Source organism: Phyllobates terribilis, unplaced genomic scaffold (assembly GCF_046119375.1).
Source record: "Phyllobates terribilis strain yellow unplaced genomic scaffold, ASM4611937v1 Scaffold_4__5_contigs__length_816908805, whole genome shotgun sequence".
Lineage (NCBI taxonomy): Eukaryota > Metazoa > Chordata > Amphibia > Anura > Dendrobatidae > Phyllobates > Phyllobates terribilis.
Window position 1 is genome coordinate 361,219,522 of NW_027362764.1, and position 13,422 is coordinate 361,232,943.

A 13,422-nucleotide genomic window follows, 5' to 3' on the forward strand; every position below is an offset into this window, starting at 1 on the left:
CCTATAATTTTAAGGTATGCCATATACTACATCCTATCAAATCCTGCTAGTAGTGTAGTGATTACCTATGCCTTCTAGGATTGCAAGTTGAAGTCCCCTTGGGGGAGTAATAAATATTGTAAAAAAAAATTAAAACAAATGTTTTTAAGTGTTTAAAAAAGGGCAAAATGCTCATCTCAAAATCAGAGTTTTTCCAATAAAAAAAACCCTATTCTTTAGAAGAAATAAATGTCCTTTAGTGTTTGCTCACATCTGCATATGAAAAATCACTCCGATGTTCATCCTGAAAAGTTGTACGAGTGTAATGCTTATGTCATTCCATATGTCATGCGAGTGCTATGCAAGTGTGCGATATTTTTCTTGCCTAGCATCCGTATGACATCCATATGCAATTCTTATGCAATACATTTTTAACATAATCTTTTACATACTATAATGCTCTATGTAATATAAAGCTAGTTTACAAACTATTAAAGCAATCTTATATCAAGATATAGATAGATAGAAGATAGAAAGATGTTAGATATATAATAGATAAAAAATAAATATTAGAAAGATAGATAGAATAGCTTGATATCTTGTAGACATATAATTTCACAAGCCCCCTACATATTATAAACTTGTACCCTTTAGAGCCTTTCATGTGTAGTTTATTCTACAGCTTTTTAGGCTTGTTTAACCTATTAAATAAATGAAAAAAATGATGTGGGGTCGCCAATATTTTATGAAGCCAGCAAAGGTAAATCAGACAGCTGAGAGCTGATATTAGAAAGCTGGGAAGGTCCATGGTTACCGGGCCCTTCCCAGCCTAAAAAAAACCCAGCCCACAGCTGCCCCAGAAGTGTGCCCTAATTCTGGCGCTTTGCCTTCAATATTCCCGACTTGACCCAGTGCAGTGATGTCAGTAATGATTATGCTAATCAGAAAAGCTGAATATTTCAGAGAGCAACTTGACTTGGTGACTCTGATGAGCATTATCATTACTGACGTCATCGCTGTTCAGAGCCACCGGGTCTCGCGTAGCGCAGAGTGAGCCAGGAGTGGTTGCTTCTAAAAGCCTATGGAGCCTCAGAACAAGTCTCGATAGCCTTTTAACAATGGAATTGGGGAACATCGAGGGAAGCGCTGGACTACATTGGACCTGCATGGGACCCTTATTTTCTAATAAATTAATGAACGAGGGACAGCGTCTTGTTTTTCTTTCTCTCTTTTTATGTTTATCAACTTTCCATTTGTGGACTATGTCGGATTCGGTGAACTACGTCGGATACGCTGGACTACATCAGACCTGCATGTTTTTTTTTTTGTTGTTGTTTTTTTTTTTATAAATTGATGAACCAGGGAAAGTGTGATATAGTGTTTATTCAAATAAAGTATTTTTGTGTGTGTGTGTTTTTTATTACTGGGTTAGTAATATCAGGTCTTGATGCCAGATGTGTTTTTGGACATTTCACAGCTGACATCAACCCCAAGCTCCATTACCTTGATTGCCAATGCACCAGGGCAATCAGGAAGAGGGAAGGCAAAGCATCAGAATTGGCACATCGAATGTGATGCGCCAATTCTGGGGTGACTGCAGGCTTGTATTTTTAGGCTGGGAAGAGACCATTAACCATTGATCTTCCCAGTCTGATAATATCATCTCACAGCTGACTCCATGTCACTTTTTTCATTTATTAGGTTGAGCAATGCCTAAAAAGCTGAGCATGAAACTTTTTACAACTTTTTAAAGTGTTTTACGCCAGCTTTCTGTCGCAAGCACTTTGATGAATCGGGGCCATAGTTCTCAGAATATGGTGACAAAAAAAAGATTTTTCTTTTAATCTGCGTAGTTATTGTACAAAAATCATAAAACATAAATAAACCTACATGAATTTGGTATCATCATATAAAGGTTGACTCACGTGAATAGCATAAAGTTTAAATCGTCAAAAAACAGCAGCAAAATTGCTGTTTTTTTCCTATCTCTCCCCATAAAGAGTTAAAAAAATTAGGTAATAAATTATATTCAATCTAAAATGGTGCCACTGACAAATACAACTCATTCAGCAAAAATTAATCCATCATGTTGCAACATCGCTGAAAAAAATAAAAATACTATGGCTCCTGAAATGCAACAATGAAAAAAAAAATGCTTTGTACTAAAGACCCAACATATTCCAGTCCTTGAAGGGTTAAGCATTTCATTGATATTCTTATCGTTACTTTAAGTCAGTTTTATTACTAAACAAAGGCAGAAAAATTTGATTTCTTGACCTACACAGAATGCTGAACAATACAAAATTTATATTACAATCTGGCAGACTTCAAAAACACCAACTTTGGCATTAATCACATTTACAGCCCCAATTCATCATTACATTTGAATCTTTTTTCGGTCAAGTTTTTGGTGCTTTTTTTTTCCTCTTTTTCATTTAGCGCTTTATTTTTCTTGTAATTTGTGACTTTTTTAAAGTATATTTTATGTGTTCAACTTTTTTTTATTTATGTCCATCATTGCAGTTCTTTCTACATGTTTTTGGATGATTCATCATCCGCAGCTTTTTAAAATGTTGCAAAATTTTGGTGCAAACATCCAGTCCCATCCTGTAGTAATTTTACATAAGCCAGATATTTTGGACAAATTTTAATGCATTTTTATATAACATGAGACTTTTTGTGCTAAAAGGTCACAAAAAAAACCTAGGGCCCCAATTCACTTGCCTTTTTAAGTCACTTTTCTTTTTTTGTGTTGTGGTCTAAGTTGCCATTTTTTTGGCGCCAAATTCTTCAAAGTGGTGCATTCGATTCATGAACTTTCCACAAAGTAAAATAAACCTTTATTTATGTCTAACCTTTTTTTTGCATTAAAAGTCAAAATATTTGCAAAATGTTTAAAAGTAGCATAAAAATATTGGCGTTCATAAAATTACTCCAGGGGCACTGAGGTACGTACAGTAGGGCAAAAATGTTGCCATTCTTTGAAAACTCTCAAATGAAGAATCAGGCGAAAACATCTGGAATGTCTAAATCACTCATACAATGGTGAACTAAAAAAAACAGCCAAATACATAGAAAAATGACTTTAAAAAAGGCACCAATAAAAATATGGATCTATTTCAAACAGAAAAACAGGTGCAAAACACAGAAAACTAGAAGAAAGGTACAAAAGCAATGATGAATCAGCCACACAGACCATTTTTAATTTTGCACAAAATTCATGATACACATGTACGATTTTGAAAAATTTGTCAAAAAATGTCAACAAATACTTCAAGTCGAAAAAGGAAAAGTGACTTTAAAATAAACCTCTAATGATTATGATGTATATCTTTAATAACATCAGAAAAATTTTAATTTTTAATTTTAGACTGGGTTCATACGTAACAGATTTGTTGCAGAAGTATCTGGGACTGGGACAAATACAAACAAACCCCATTCTGATGTACTGGGTGGATATTCAGGCTCCAAGATCTCAGTCATGTGTGAACACAGTTAGATTGTTACAGCATAATTTACCCGGCCTTTTCCACTTCCAATGCCAGTGTCAGGTGTTATGGACATAAGCTCTAGAGGTTCTACTGTTGCAGTTTCAATCCCGTTTTCTTTGTTGTTTAATTCTAAAAAATATAAGTAATGTAATGTCATGTCACAACGACTTGGGAATCATACAGTATTGTATTCTTGTGTTGCTATGCACTAAGGTTTGTCTTTTAGAAGTTTGTCCTCCTTCTCTCCTTATCTGCCCCCTTAGCACTGATGTCAGTAACCCCTCTCTTCTTCTTCCTCATTGTTAATATGGTAGCCATCTTAAGAACCTAAAGTCTCGCATCTCTGGTTCAGAATAGTCTTTACCTACTGCAGTTGTTACAGCTACTGCTACTGTAATTGTTCATAACTACAAGATTCAACTTGAAAATAAACCTTCTTCTGGAATCTTCATACATGTCTCCTGCAGTCGAGTCAAGCTATCTGATGAAATCACTTTGTGTCAGTAACAGTACATACAGACAACCATAGAAATAGTGTCTCAAGCGCCCGACACTCACAGCCTAGTTATAGAGTCAGAATATGTAATTTCTTAAATAAATTAGTCACCATAATTAGTTTTTGTAGTGGGACATGAAGTACTCATTGCACAGTATTTGAGGTCACATTAATGAAATTGCAAAAAATACAAATTAAGGAAAAAAAACATTACACTTAAGGGAATAAATAAGGAATAATATATATATTACCATGTTTCCATCTATAGATAATGATATTTTACTTAAAAAGGGGAAAATATAGCAAAAGAAAAAGCATTCAACAAACACTGTTTGCACCCCATTATAATGAATGTGGCAAAATCCGACAGCTCAAAAAATGAAGATTAGAATAATTTAAGAAAGTAATGAGTTGGCGCCTAGGATGCTATGTAAAATTTTAAAAATAGAAGATAGTTGATCAGTTGGTGTTTGTACCTTGATTCTTTTCTATATTACTTGCATGACTCGTTTGTTCTAACAGCTGAGCAGCGCCAGAGTATTCCATTTCTTCAACGTGGCTTGAGACTGTAGGAGGTGCCTTCACTGCTCCATTTATTGCTTTTGGCTGAAAGAGAATCATTAGTTATGGATCTTTTCCTCACAAACAATATAATGTTCAGAAACAATGGGACACAGTTCACAGATATTTCATATGATTTGGCAAAGTTTATCAGGCTTAATAATTAAAAGATTAATTGTCTTATTATTAAAATATACAGTAATGTAAAGTATTGCAGCTTGAAGGGCTAGCTAGAATTTCAAATAGATTTGTGACTACAACGCCATCTTCTGCAGGTGAATGCATCAAATTATTCAATAGCAGTCATTTTTACATGTGTTTGTTCAGGCATTCCATAGAGGCCATTTGGGAAAAAAACTCACACAGTTCAACAATGTCTTTACACGTTCACTCCGCTGCACACAGAGGTAGACACAGGTACGCTGTCTCTTTAAATTTCTTGTTGGTTTATTAAAATGCGGCATAAACCAGTAAACACAGCCCTTTGGGCAAAACAGGAAAAACAAAACAAAATGGTAACACAAAGCACAGTCATTGTAGTAGCAGGGATTCGCCTGCTCAGAGTTCAGCAACTCCACGTGGTTCAGGATACCTCCACACAAGCAGATCTGAAGTTACTCTCTCCAGACCTACTGAACACTGAATGCCTCAACAGGCACAGTATTTAAACCCCAGACCACACCCTGTGTTTGAGATATGGTGAAGGACCTCCCACCCGCTCTATAGTCGTTCACAAAAAAAATGGCCCATTAAAAATGGCTGAATAACGCTCTCAGCACATACCATGCAGGTAAAGACTTCCAGGTTTCACTTCACTGAAGCGAATAGCCTCAGTGAAACATATCTAACCTCCAGCACTCCACCAGTCACTTTGTCACAACGTACAGAGGTTGCTTTTTTCTGAAATCACTCCCACTTTGAATTAACTATTAGGGTAGGTGCACACAGTGTCTTTTAAACTCATGCGAACCTGACAAGTTTTTCAAGAAGAGGACATTTCATTAAACTCTGGAATTTCATTTTTTTTAAGTATCCTTTGTGTTGCTTTTCCAGACATTTCCTGAGTGTTTTTCCAATGGTTTTGGCCACCAGTGTTTTTTGGGTGATTTTCCTTTGTTTTTGTGAAAAAAATTTTACTGTTGTTTTTTGGAAATTTTACACTCCATTAAATAATGAGGAAACAGCTTGCATTTTTTTCAGCAAAAAACAAGAGCAAAACGTTCCATAATATGTCTGGGCATCTTCCAGGTATTGTTTGGGTTTCCCCATTGACTTGCATAATAAAGTATAGAGGATCTTCTAAGCAGAAAATGCCTGAAGAATGGTCAGGTCATTTTTTAACTGCTTGGTGCTTTTAGAAACCTGAAGCCTCTAAAAGATGTTAAGAAGCCTGAACATGTGCACGGCAAGTCACTTTTATTTCTATTATACCTTTCCTGTGATTGTTCCACTGCTGGTTTTAGGTTACCAAAAACTTACCGTGTGCACGTATTATTAGAGACAGCAGATTTTGAGCAGAAAAAACTCAGCAAGAGAACATGGTCTAAAAAAATTTAGCTAAGAAAAAATGTACTAAAATGTTAGTTTTTGCTTTTTTATATACTCTTGATGAAAACCCTTTAAAAGTAAAAATGTCCACAAAAATATATATAAAGAACCATTCCAGATGATATTACTCTTTTATCACTATTACTTATTACCACTTTAGTACTATACTAAATTGTGTTTTTTATTAGATTTCAAGATTTTGTACTTTATATTTATTGAGTGCACCTCTGTGTCTTAGCTTTAGCCCACAGCTCCACTATCAGTATTTGGCCAGTATGCGGTCAGTATTTTTTCTCAGGAGTGGGAGCCAAAACTAGGAGTGGGTGATAAATGCAGAATTGGTGACTTGTTTCTATTATACCTTTTCTCTGATTGTTCCTCACCTGGTTTTGGCTCCCACTCCTGAGAAAAAATACTGACCAAATACTGATAGTGGGGCCATGGTCATATACAAAAGGACTAGTCTGCATTTGGCCAGGCAGTGACTATCTGTGTAATACTAGTAAGATCATACTTTCATCTCCCTTTGTTAAATTGACTGTATAACCAAACCATATTGCTCTTAGCAATTGTGGTTCTGTGCTCCCACCTGGAAATTGATTGGGTCCAGTGCTACGCTACTCCGGTCAAATGCGCCGCCACTGTCCTGCTGGCCCTGAGAGGGTATGCTGTCTGCATTCCCCGGTTATCAGGAAAGGGTCCGTTCACCCTGGAAGCGGAGCTGCCATGTGCGCAGGGAAACCGTCCCAATCTTATGGAGTGTCGCGTTCTGGAGCTGTAGGATGTGTGGGGATACGGGACGCCATATCTCCCACGGATTTCACTGCCCGGGAAACATGGGACGCTGCGTTCCCTGGTTGCCAGGCAACGCAGGACGCTGCGGTGTCTCGTATTAGGCAGTAGTGGGATTGTGTCTGTGCAAGTTAGCAGGGAGTAGTTGTCTTTGAGTGACTGGGAGGTATTCAACACCTGATCATTTTCTTCAGCATCAGGCAGGCTATTTAGCCCTGTTCCCAGCTCAGGTCTTTGCTGTTTATTGCAGTTCCTATGTCTTGAGGTGGTGAGTGGTGCTAGCAGTATTAGTTGCTCTCTTCTCAGGGTTTATCTTAGCATTCTTTTCCTTGTTTCTTCGTGCTACACTCCCAGGGTTTCTCACAGAGGTACCTACCTGGTTCTTCACTAGGCACTATCCGCATCACCAGACGCCAGCTGGCTGGTGACAGCGGGTCTGGAAGGGCTCTGCCAAAGTCCTTCTGCCATTTACTGGGAGCTGGGTAAAGAGTATCCCGACACTTTAAGGTTCGCTTAGCTGAGGCAGCTTGTGCCAAGTGTGTCTGTGGCTGCACATTTGCTGGTTTGGTGCCTGTCTTGCTGGGTCTCTCTGCGTTAGCGCACAACAGAATAAACAGAACTTAATATTTATTTATACATATATAAAAAAAATTATCCGGTCAAGCAGCTTACTTACCAGATGTAGGGTCTTCTGGGAATGTTCCAGGATTTGGCGGGCACTGTGAACCAGCACTGCCAGACCCTGGCTCAGGAGTAGAGATGAGCATTGTTCTACTCAAACTGTTCGCCAATCTCAAATTCGAGCTGTTTTGGGCGGTGTTCGAGCCGTTCGGCGAACACGAACGATTTGAGAAAAATTCGGCTGTTCGAGGTTATGTTCGATAACTGTTCGTGCACCAAAATCATAACTGGATTTTTTCTCAGTAATGATGAAAATTAATGTTAATACGCAGTTTGAGTGTACAGCGGGGTGGGGGAGGGGCAGGGGATGGATCTCTGCAGGAATAATGAAGATCTCCATTTTTTTTTCTCTTTCCCGCATTTGCAGTGGGGAGGTGCAGTCTGTCAGCCTATCAGCAGCGCACACACGGAGAGAACTGCTGTTTTTCACACAAGCAAGGGCATGTGTCATTGGCAGTGTATGTCACATGTCCTTGCCCTATAAGACCAAGCCATTTTCCCCGTCGCCACCATTTTCTCACTGCTGCAGCTGCGTGTTAGACGGCACCGCTGTTGCTGTGTGCGCTATACCTTGTTAATTTCAAGCCAATTTTCGCACAAATCTACAGATAGCTTGGGAGTAGGGAATAGTTGTGATTGCAGTCCTTTTAAGGACTAGGTTACAGCATTTCCTACGACTTTTATCAGGCAGGTCTGTGCTCTTAAATAGATAGATTGTGGGAGTAAAGACTAATTGTAATTGCAGTCCTTTTCAGGACTAGGTTACATCAGTTCCTATCAGTTTTTGCCAGGCAGGTCTGTGCCAGTGCTGTGCAAGTTTTTTTCACAGCATTTGGCTGAATCTAGCAAAGCTAATCCTTTTTGGCCTATTGCAGAGTGTGTTAGTCAGTGGAGTAGCCTATCTGTGTTGCAAGATATACCACCTGTGTATAGAATACCAATTTTTTTACTGCACCTAGTGAAGTAAAATCTTTTGGGCATAGCATCAATCTATTAGTCCTTCTATACTGACCTCCATCAGGTTGCAAACTGAATATAATTTTTTTCTGCATCTAGCTCTGAAAAAATATTTGGCCTTCTAGCAGTGTGTGGGACTTTCTCTATTAGTCTATCTATACTGACCTCCATCAGGTTGCAAATTAAAAATAATTTTTATCTGCATCTACCTCTGAAAAAATATTTGGGCTTCTAGCTGTGTGTGGGACTTGTTCTATTAGTCCATCTATACTGACCTCCATCAGGTTGCAAACTGAATATAATTTTTTTCGGCATCTAGCTCTGAAAAAATATTTGGCCTTCTAGCAGTGTGTGGAACTTTCTCTATTAGTCCATCTATACTGACCTCCATCAGGTTGCAAATTAAAAATAATTTTTATCTGCATCTAGCTCTGAAAAAATATTTGGCCTTCTAGCAGTGTGTGGGACTTTCTCTATTAGTCCATCTATACTGACCTCCATCAGGTTGCAAATTAAAAATAATTTTTATCTGCATCTACCTCTGAAAAAATATTTGGGCTTCTAGCTGTGTGTGGGACTTGTTCTATTAGTCCATCTATACTGACCTCCATCAGGTTGCAAACTGAATATAATTTTTTTCTGCATCTAGCTCTGAAAAAATATTTGGCCTTCTAGCAGTGTGTGGGACTTTCTCTATTAGTCCATCTATACTGACCTCCATCAGGTTGCAAATTAAAAATAATTTTTATCTGCATCTAGCTCTGAAAAAATATTTGGCCTTCTAGCAGTGTGTGGGACTTTCTCTATTAGTCCATCTATACTGACCTCCATCAGGTTGCAAATTAAAAATAATTTTTATCTGCATCTACCTCTGAAAAAATATTTGGGCTTCTAGCTGTGTGTGGGACTTGTTCTATTAGTCCATCTATACTGACCTCCATCAGGTTGCAAACTGAATATAATTTTTTTCTGCATCTAGCTCTGAAAAAATATTTGGCCTTCTAGCAGTGTGTGGGACTTTCTCTATTAGTCCATCTATACTGACCTCCATCAGGTTGCAAATTAAAAATAATTTTTATCTGCATCTAGCTCTGAAAAAATATTTGGCCTTCTAGCAGTGTGTGGGACTTTCTCTATTAGTCCATCTATACTGACCTCCATCAGGTTGCAAACTGAATATATTTTTTTTCTACATCTACCTCTGAAAAAATATTGGGCTTCTAGCTGTGTGTGGGACTTGTTCTATTAATCCATTTATACAGACCTCCATCAGGTTGCAAACTGAATATAATTTTTTTCTGCATCTACCTCTGAAAAAATATTTGGGCTTCTAGCTGTGTGTGGGACTTGTTCTATTAGTCCATCTATACTGACCTCCATCAGGTTGCAAACTGAATATAATTTTTTTCTGCATCTAGCTCTGAAAAAATATTTGGCCTTCTAGCAGTGTGTGGGACTTTCTCTATTAGTCCATCTATACTGACCTCCATCAGGTTGCAAACTGAATATATTTTTTTTCTGCATCTACCTCTGAAAAAATATTGGGCTTCTAGCTGTGTGTGGGACTTGTTCTATTAATCCATCTATACAGACCTCCATCAGGTTGCAAACTGAATGTAATTTTTTTCTGCATCTACCTCTGAAAAAATATTTGGCCTTCTAGCAGTGTGTGGGACTTTCTCTATTAGTCCATCTATACTGACCTCCATCAGGTTGCAAATTAAAAATAATTTTTTGTCTGCATCTAGCTCTGAAAAAATATTTGGCCTTCTAGCAGTGTGTGGGACTTTCTCTATTAGTCCATCTATACTGACCTACATCAGGTTGCAAATTAAAAATAATTTTTATCTGCATCTACCTCTGAAAAAATATTTGGGCTTCTAGCTGTGTGTGGGACTTGTTCTATTAGTCCATCTATACTGACCTCCATCAGGTTGCAAACTGAATATAATTTTTTTCTGCATCTAACCCAGCCAATAGTTTTGGCCTAATACCACAGTTTGGCCACTCAGCTCTGCTCGGTTCCCATCCATTGTTTTTTTGTGCAAACAACTCCAGAGTTGTGAATTAGTTAACCACCAAAATGAGTGGAAAAAGGCCTGCTGCTGGTGGAAAGGGGAATAGGCGTGTTGGGAAGGGGAAAAAAGGTTGTGTCCGTGGGGTAGGTGTTAAAGCAACAGTAACATCTTCAGAAGAAAGACCATCTTCCATCCAAACTAAAATGTCTACTTCTTTTAGCGGACAATGTGATAAGATCCCTTTCTTACGGCCACGCCAATCGCTACAAATTCCAGATGAGGCACAAAAACAGCAGGTGCTTCAACGGATATCAAGTGCTCCTTTAAGTGGGCTCTCCTCCACATCAACTTCAACATCACAAATACTCCAGTCCTCAAAGGTGTCACCCCAATCGCACTTGCTTCCTCACAGCTCCCAAATCTCCAGCTGCCCGTCTGAGTATGAGGTAGAACAGATGGTTGAGTCTGCAGAGCTGTTTACTCATACTATAGCCTGGGAATCAGAGGTCGACTCCAGCGCTTCTGTGAATCCAGACGAGGAAATGATCTGCACTGATGCCCAGAATCTTTATGAGTCGGATCCAGGACCAGACGCAGAAGGTTCTGACCATAATGTAGACCCTCATTCCCAAACTGTAACTCCTGTTGGTGGAGACAATGAGGAAGACGATGATGAGACTCAAATACCTGATTGGAGCGACAACTTTAGTTTTTTGTCAGGGCAGGAACAGGTTGGCTCTGAGGACGACGGGTGTGATAACGTACAGGGTGATGATGATGAGGTTGGAGATCCCACTTACTGTCAACCCACAGTCAGCCAAGAGATGAGGTCAGCAGAGGAGGTGGAGGAAGATGCTAGTGACGACGAGGTCAGGTTGCGCCTTCCTGGACAGAGACGTAGTACTGGAAGCACGTCAACAACTGCATCCTCAAACACAACTCTGCCTCTCACCACAAGTCGTGGTGGCTCTTCAGGTCGCATGGGTGCTAAGCCTTGCATAGCCTGGGCATTTTTTCAGATCGATAAAGATGACCCAACTCGTGTTATCTGTAACATTTGTCAGCAAAAGCTAAGTAGAGACCAAAAAATACATAGTTTGAGTACTTCATGCATGAACTGGCACATGGACATGAAGCATAAGTTGCAGTGGGAAGCTCAGTGTGCTACAATGCGGCCTAGCTGGCCGGGCCAACCACCGTCTGCCATATCTTGTGCATCCGCGGCCTCTTCATCCTCTGTGACTGGGGGGACAGCAGTCACACCTGTTTTGGGGCGCAGACCTGCCACCTCTTTACCCGCAACAGCCAGCGTGATTGGCAGGTCATCATTTTCTTTGGAGGTGGTAACACCAGCTGGTGTTGAGCGCTGTCCGACATCGATAGCACCACCTTTGGATCAAGGCAACCTAACATGTCCGCCTGCATCTTCCTCACAGACCGGCAGTTTGCCGGGGACACCCTTATCAACCCCGTCTAAGCACAATAGCCAGCCCTCGGTCCCTCAGATGTGGACAAGTAAAAGACCATTTCCTCCTAGCCATGAGAAAGCTAAGAGGTTGAATTTCACCATCTGCAAGCTCTTGGCTACAGAAATGCTGCCTTTCCGCCTGGTGGACACAGAGGATTTTCGAGACCTTATGTCCGTCGCAGTGCCCCAGTACCAGATGCCCAGTCGGCACTACTTCTCAAAGAAAGGTGTGCCTGCGCTCCACCAGCATGTCGCACACAACATCACCGCTTCTTTGAGAAACTCTGTGTGTGACAGGGTGCATTTCACCACAGACACTTGGACGAGTAGGCATGGACAGGGGCGTTACATGTCGCTGACTGGGCACTGGGTAACTATGGTGACAGCAGGACAAGGGGCTGCTGTCCAAGTCTTGCCGTCCCCACGAGTTGTGCGTCAATCCTCTTTATGTCAAAGTTCCTCCACTGCTTCTGCCTCCTCAACCTCCTCTCGGTCTTCCACCTGCACCCAAAGCCTGTCTGGTCATGCCACAAGCTTTCTAACTGCGCAGAAGGGATCCTGCACACCTCCTTACTATGCTGGCAGTAGGGCTCAACGTCATCAGGCGGTTTTTACTTTGAAATGTCTGGGAAATGTGAGTCACACAGCTGAGGAGTTGTGGTCAGCTCTGGAGAACCAATTTCATGAATGGTTGTCTCCACTGGACCTGAAACCAGGGAAGGCCGTGTGCGACAATGCTGCAAACCTGGGTGCGGCCCTTCGCCGGGGCAATGTCACACACGTGCCTTGTATGGCTCACGTGTTGAACCTGGTTGTCCAGCAATTTTTAGCCCACTATCCCAGACTAGATGGCCTTCTGCAGAGGGCACGGTCGCTGTGTGCTCACTTCCGCCGTTCGCATCCCGCAGCTCAGCGACTTACATCTCTACAGAAGTCGTTGGGCCTGCCACTTCACCGGCTAAAATGCGATGTGCCTACCCGGTGGAATTCAACTCTGCACATGTTGCAGCGACTGTGGCAGCACCGACAAGCCCTGGTGCAATACGTTCTGACGTATAGCCTGGGCCAACGAGATCCAGAGGTGGGTCAAATCACGCTGGAGGAGTGGTCTCAGATCAGGGACCTATGCACCCTTCTGCACAGTTTTGAAATGGCGACGAAGATGTTTAGTGCTGACGATGCCATTATCAGCATGACTATTCCGGTGATTTACATGCTGGAGCACATGTTAAACAGAATTCGGAGTCAGGTGGTGGCACAAGAGGAGGTGGAGGAAGTAGAGGAGGAGGAGTTGTATGCGGAAGGGCTAACATCTGCAAGGTCCAGACGGTCGGCAGCACCAAGGCGGCAGGCATGTGAGGGTGGGGGAGATGATTTTACCAGGGCGCATGGTAGCAGCCAAACTAGTGAGGAAGGTGCAGGAGCCCAGGA

General features: G+C 40.8%; 1 protein-coding gene across 2 annotated transcripts in view; it reads right to left on the reverse strand.

Moving 5' to 3' along the window:
• COL15A1 (collagen type XV alpha 1 chain) overlaps window positions 1–13,422 on the reverse strand; it is a 904,466-nt gene that overhangs the window by 556,992 nt on the left and 334,052 nt on the right. For both annotated transcript variants that reach the window (XM_073678442.1, XM_073678441.1), the window contains exons 6-7: window positions 4,443–4,572; window positions 3,499–3,599 (exon numbers count right to left, since the gene is read on the reverse strand). In XM_073678442.1, the coding sequence (XP_073534543.1) occupies window positions 3,499–3,599; window positions 4,443–4,572 (231 nt within the window). The remainder of the gene's footprint in view (window positions 1–3,498; window positions 3,600–4,442; window positions 4,573–13,422) is intronic.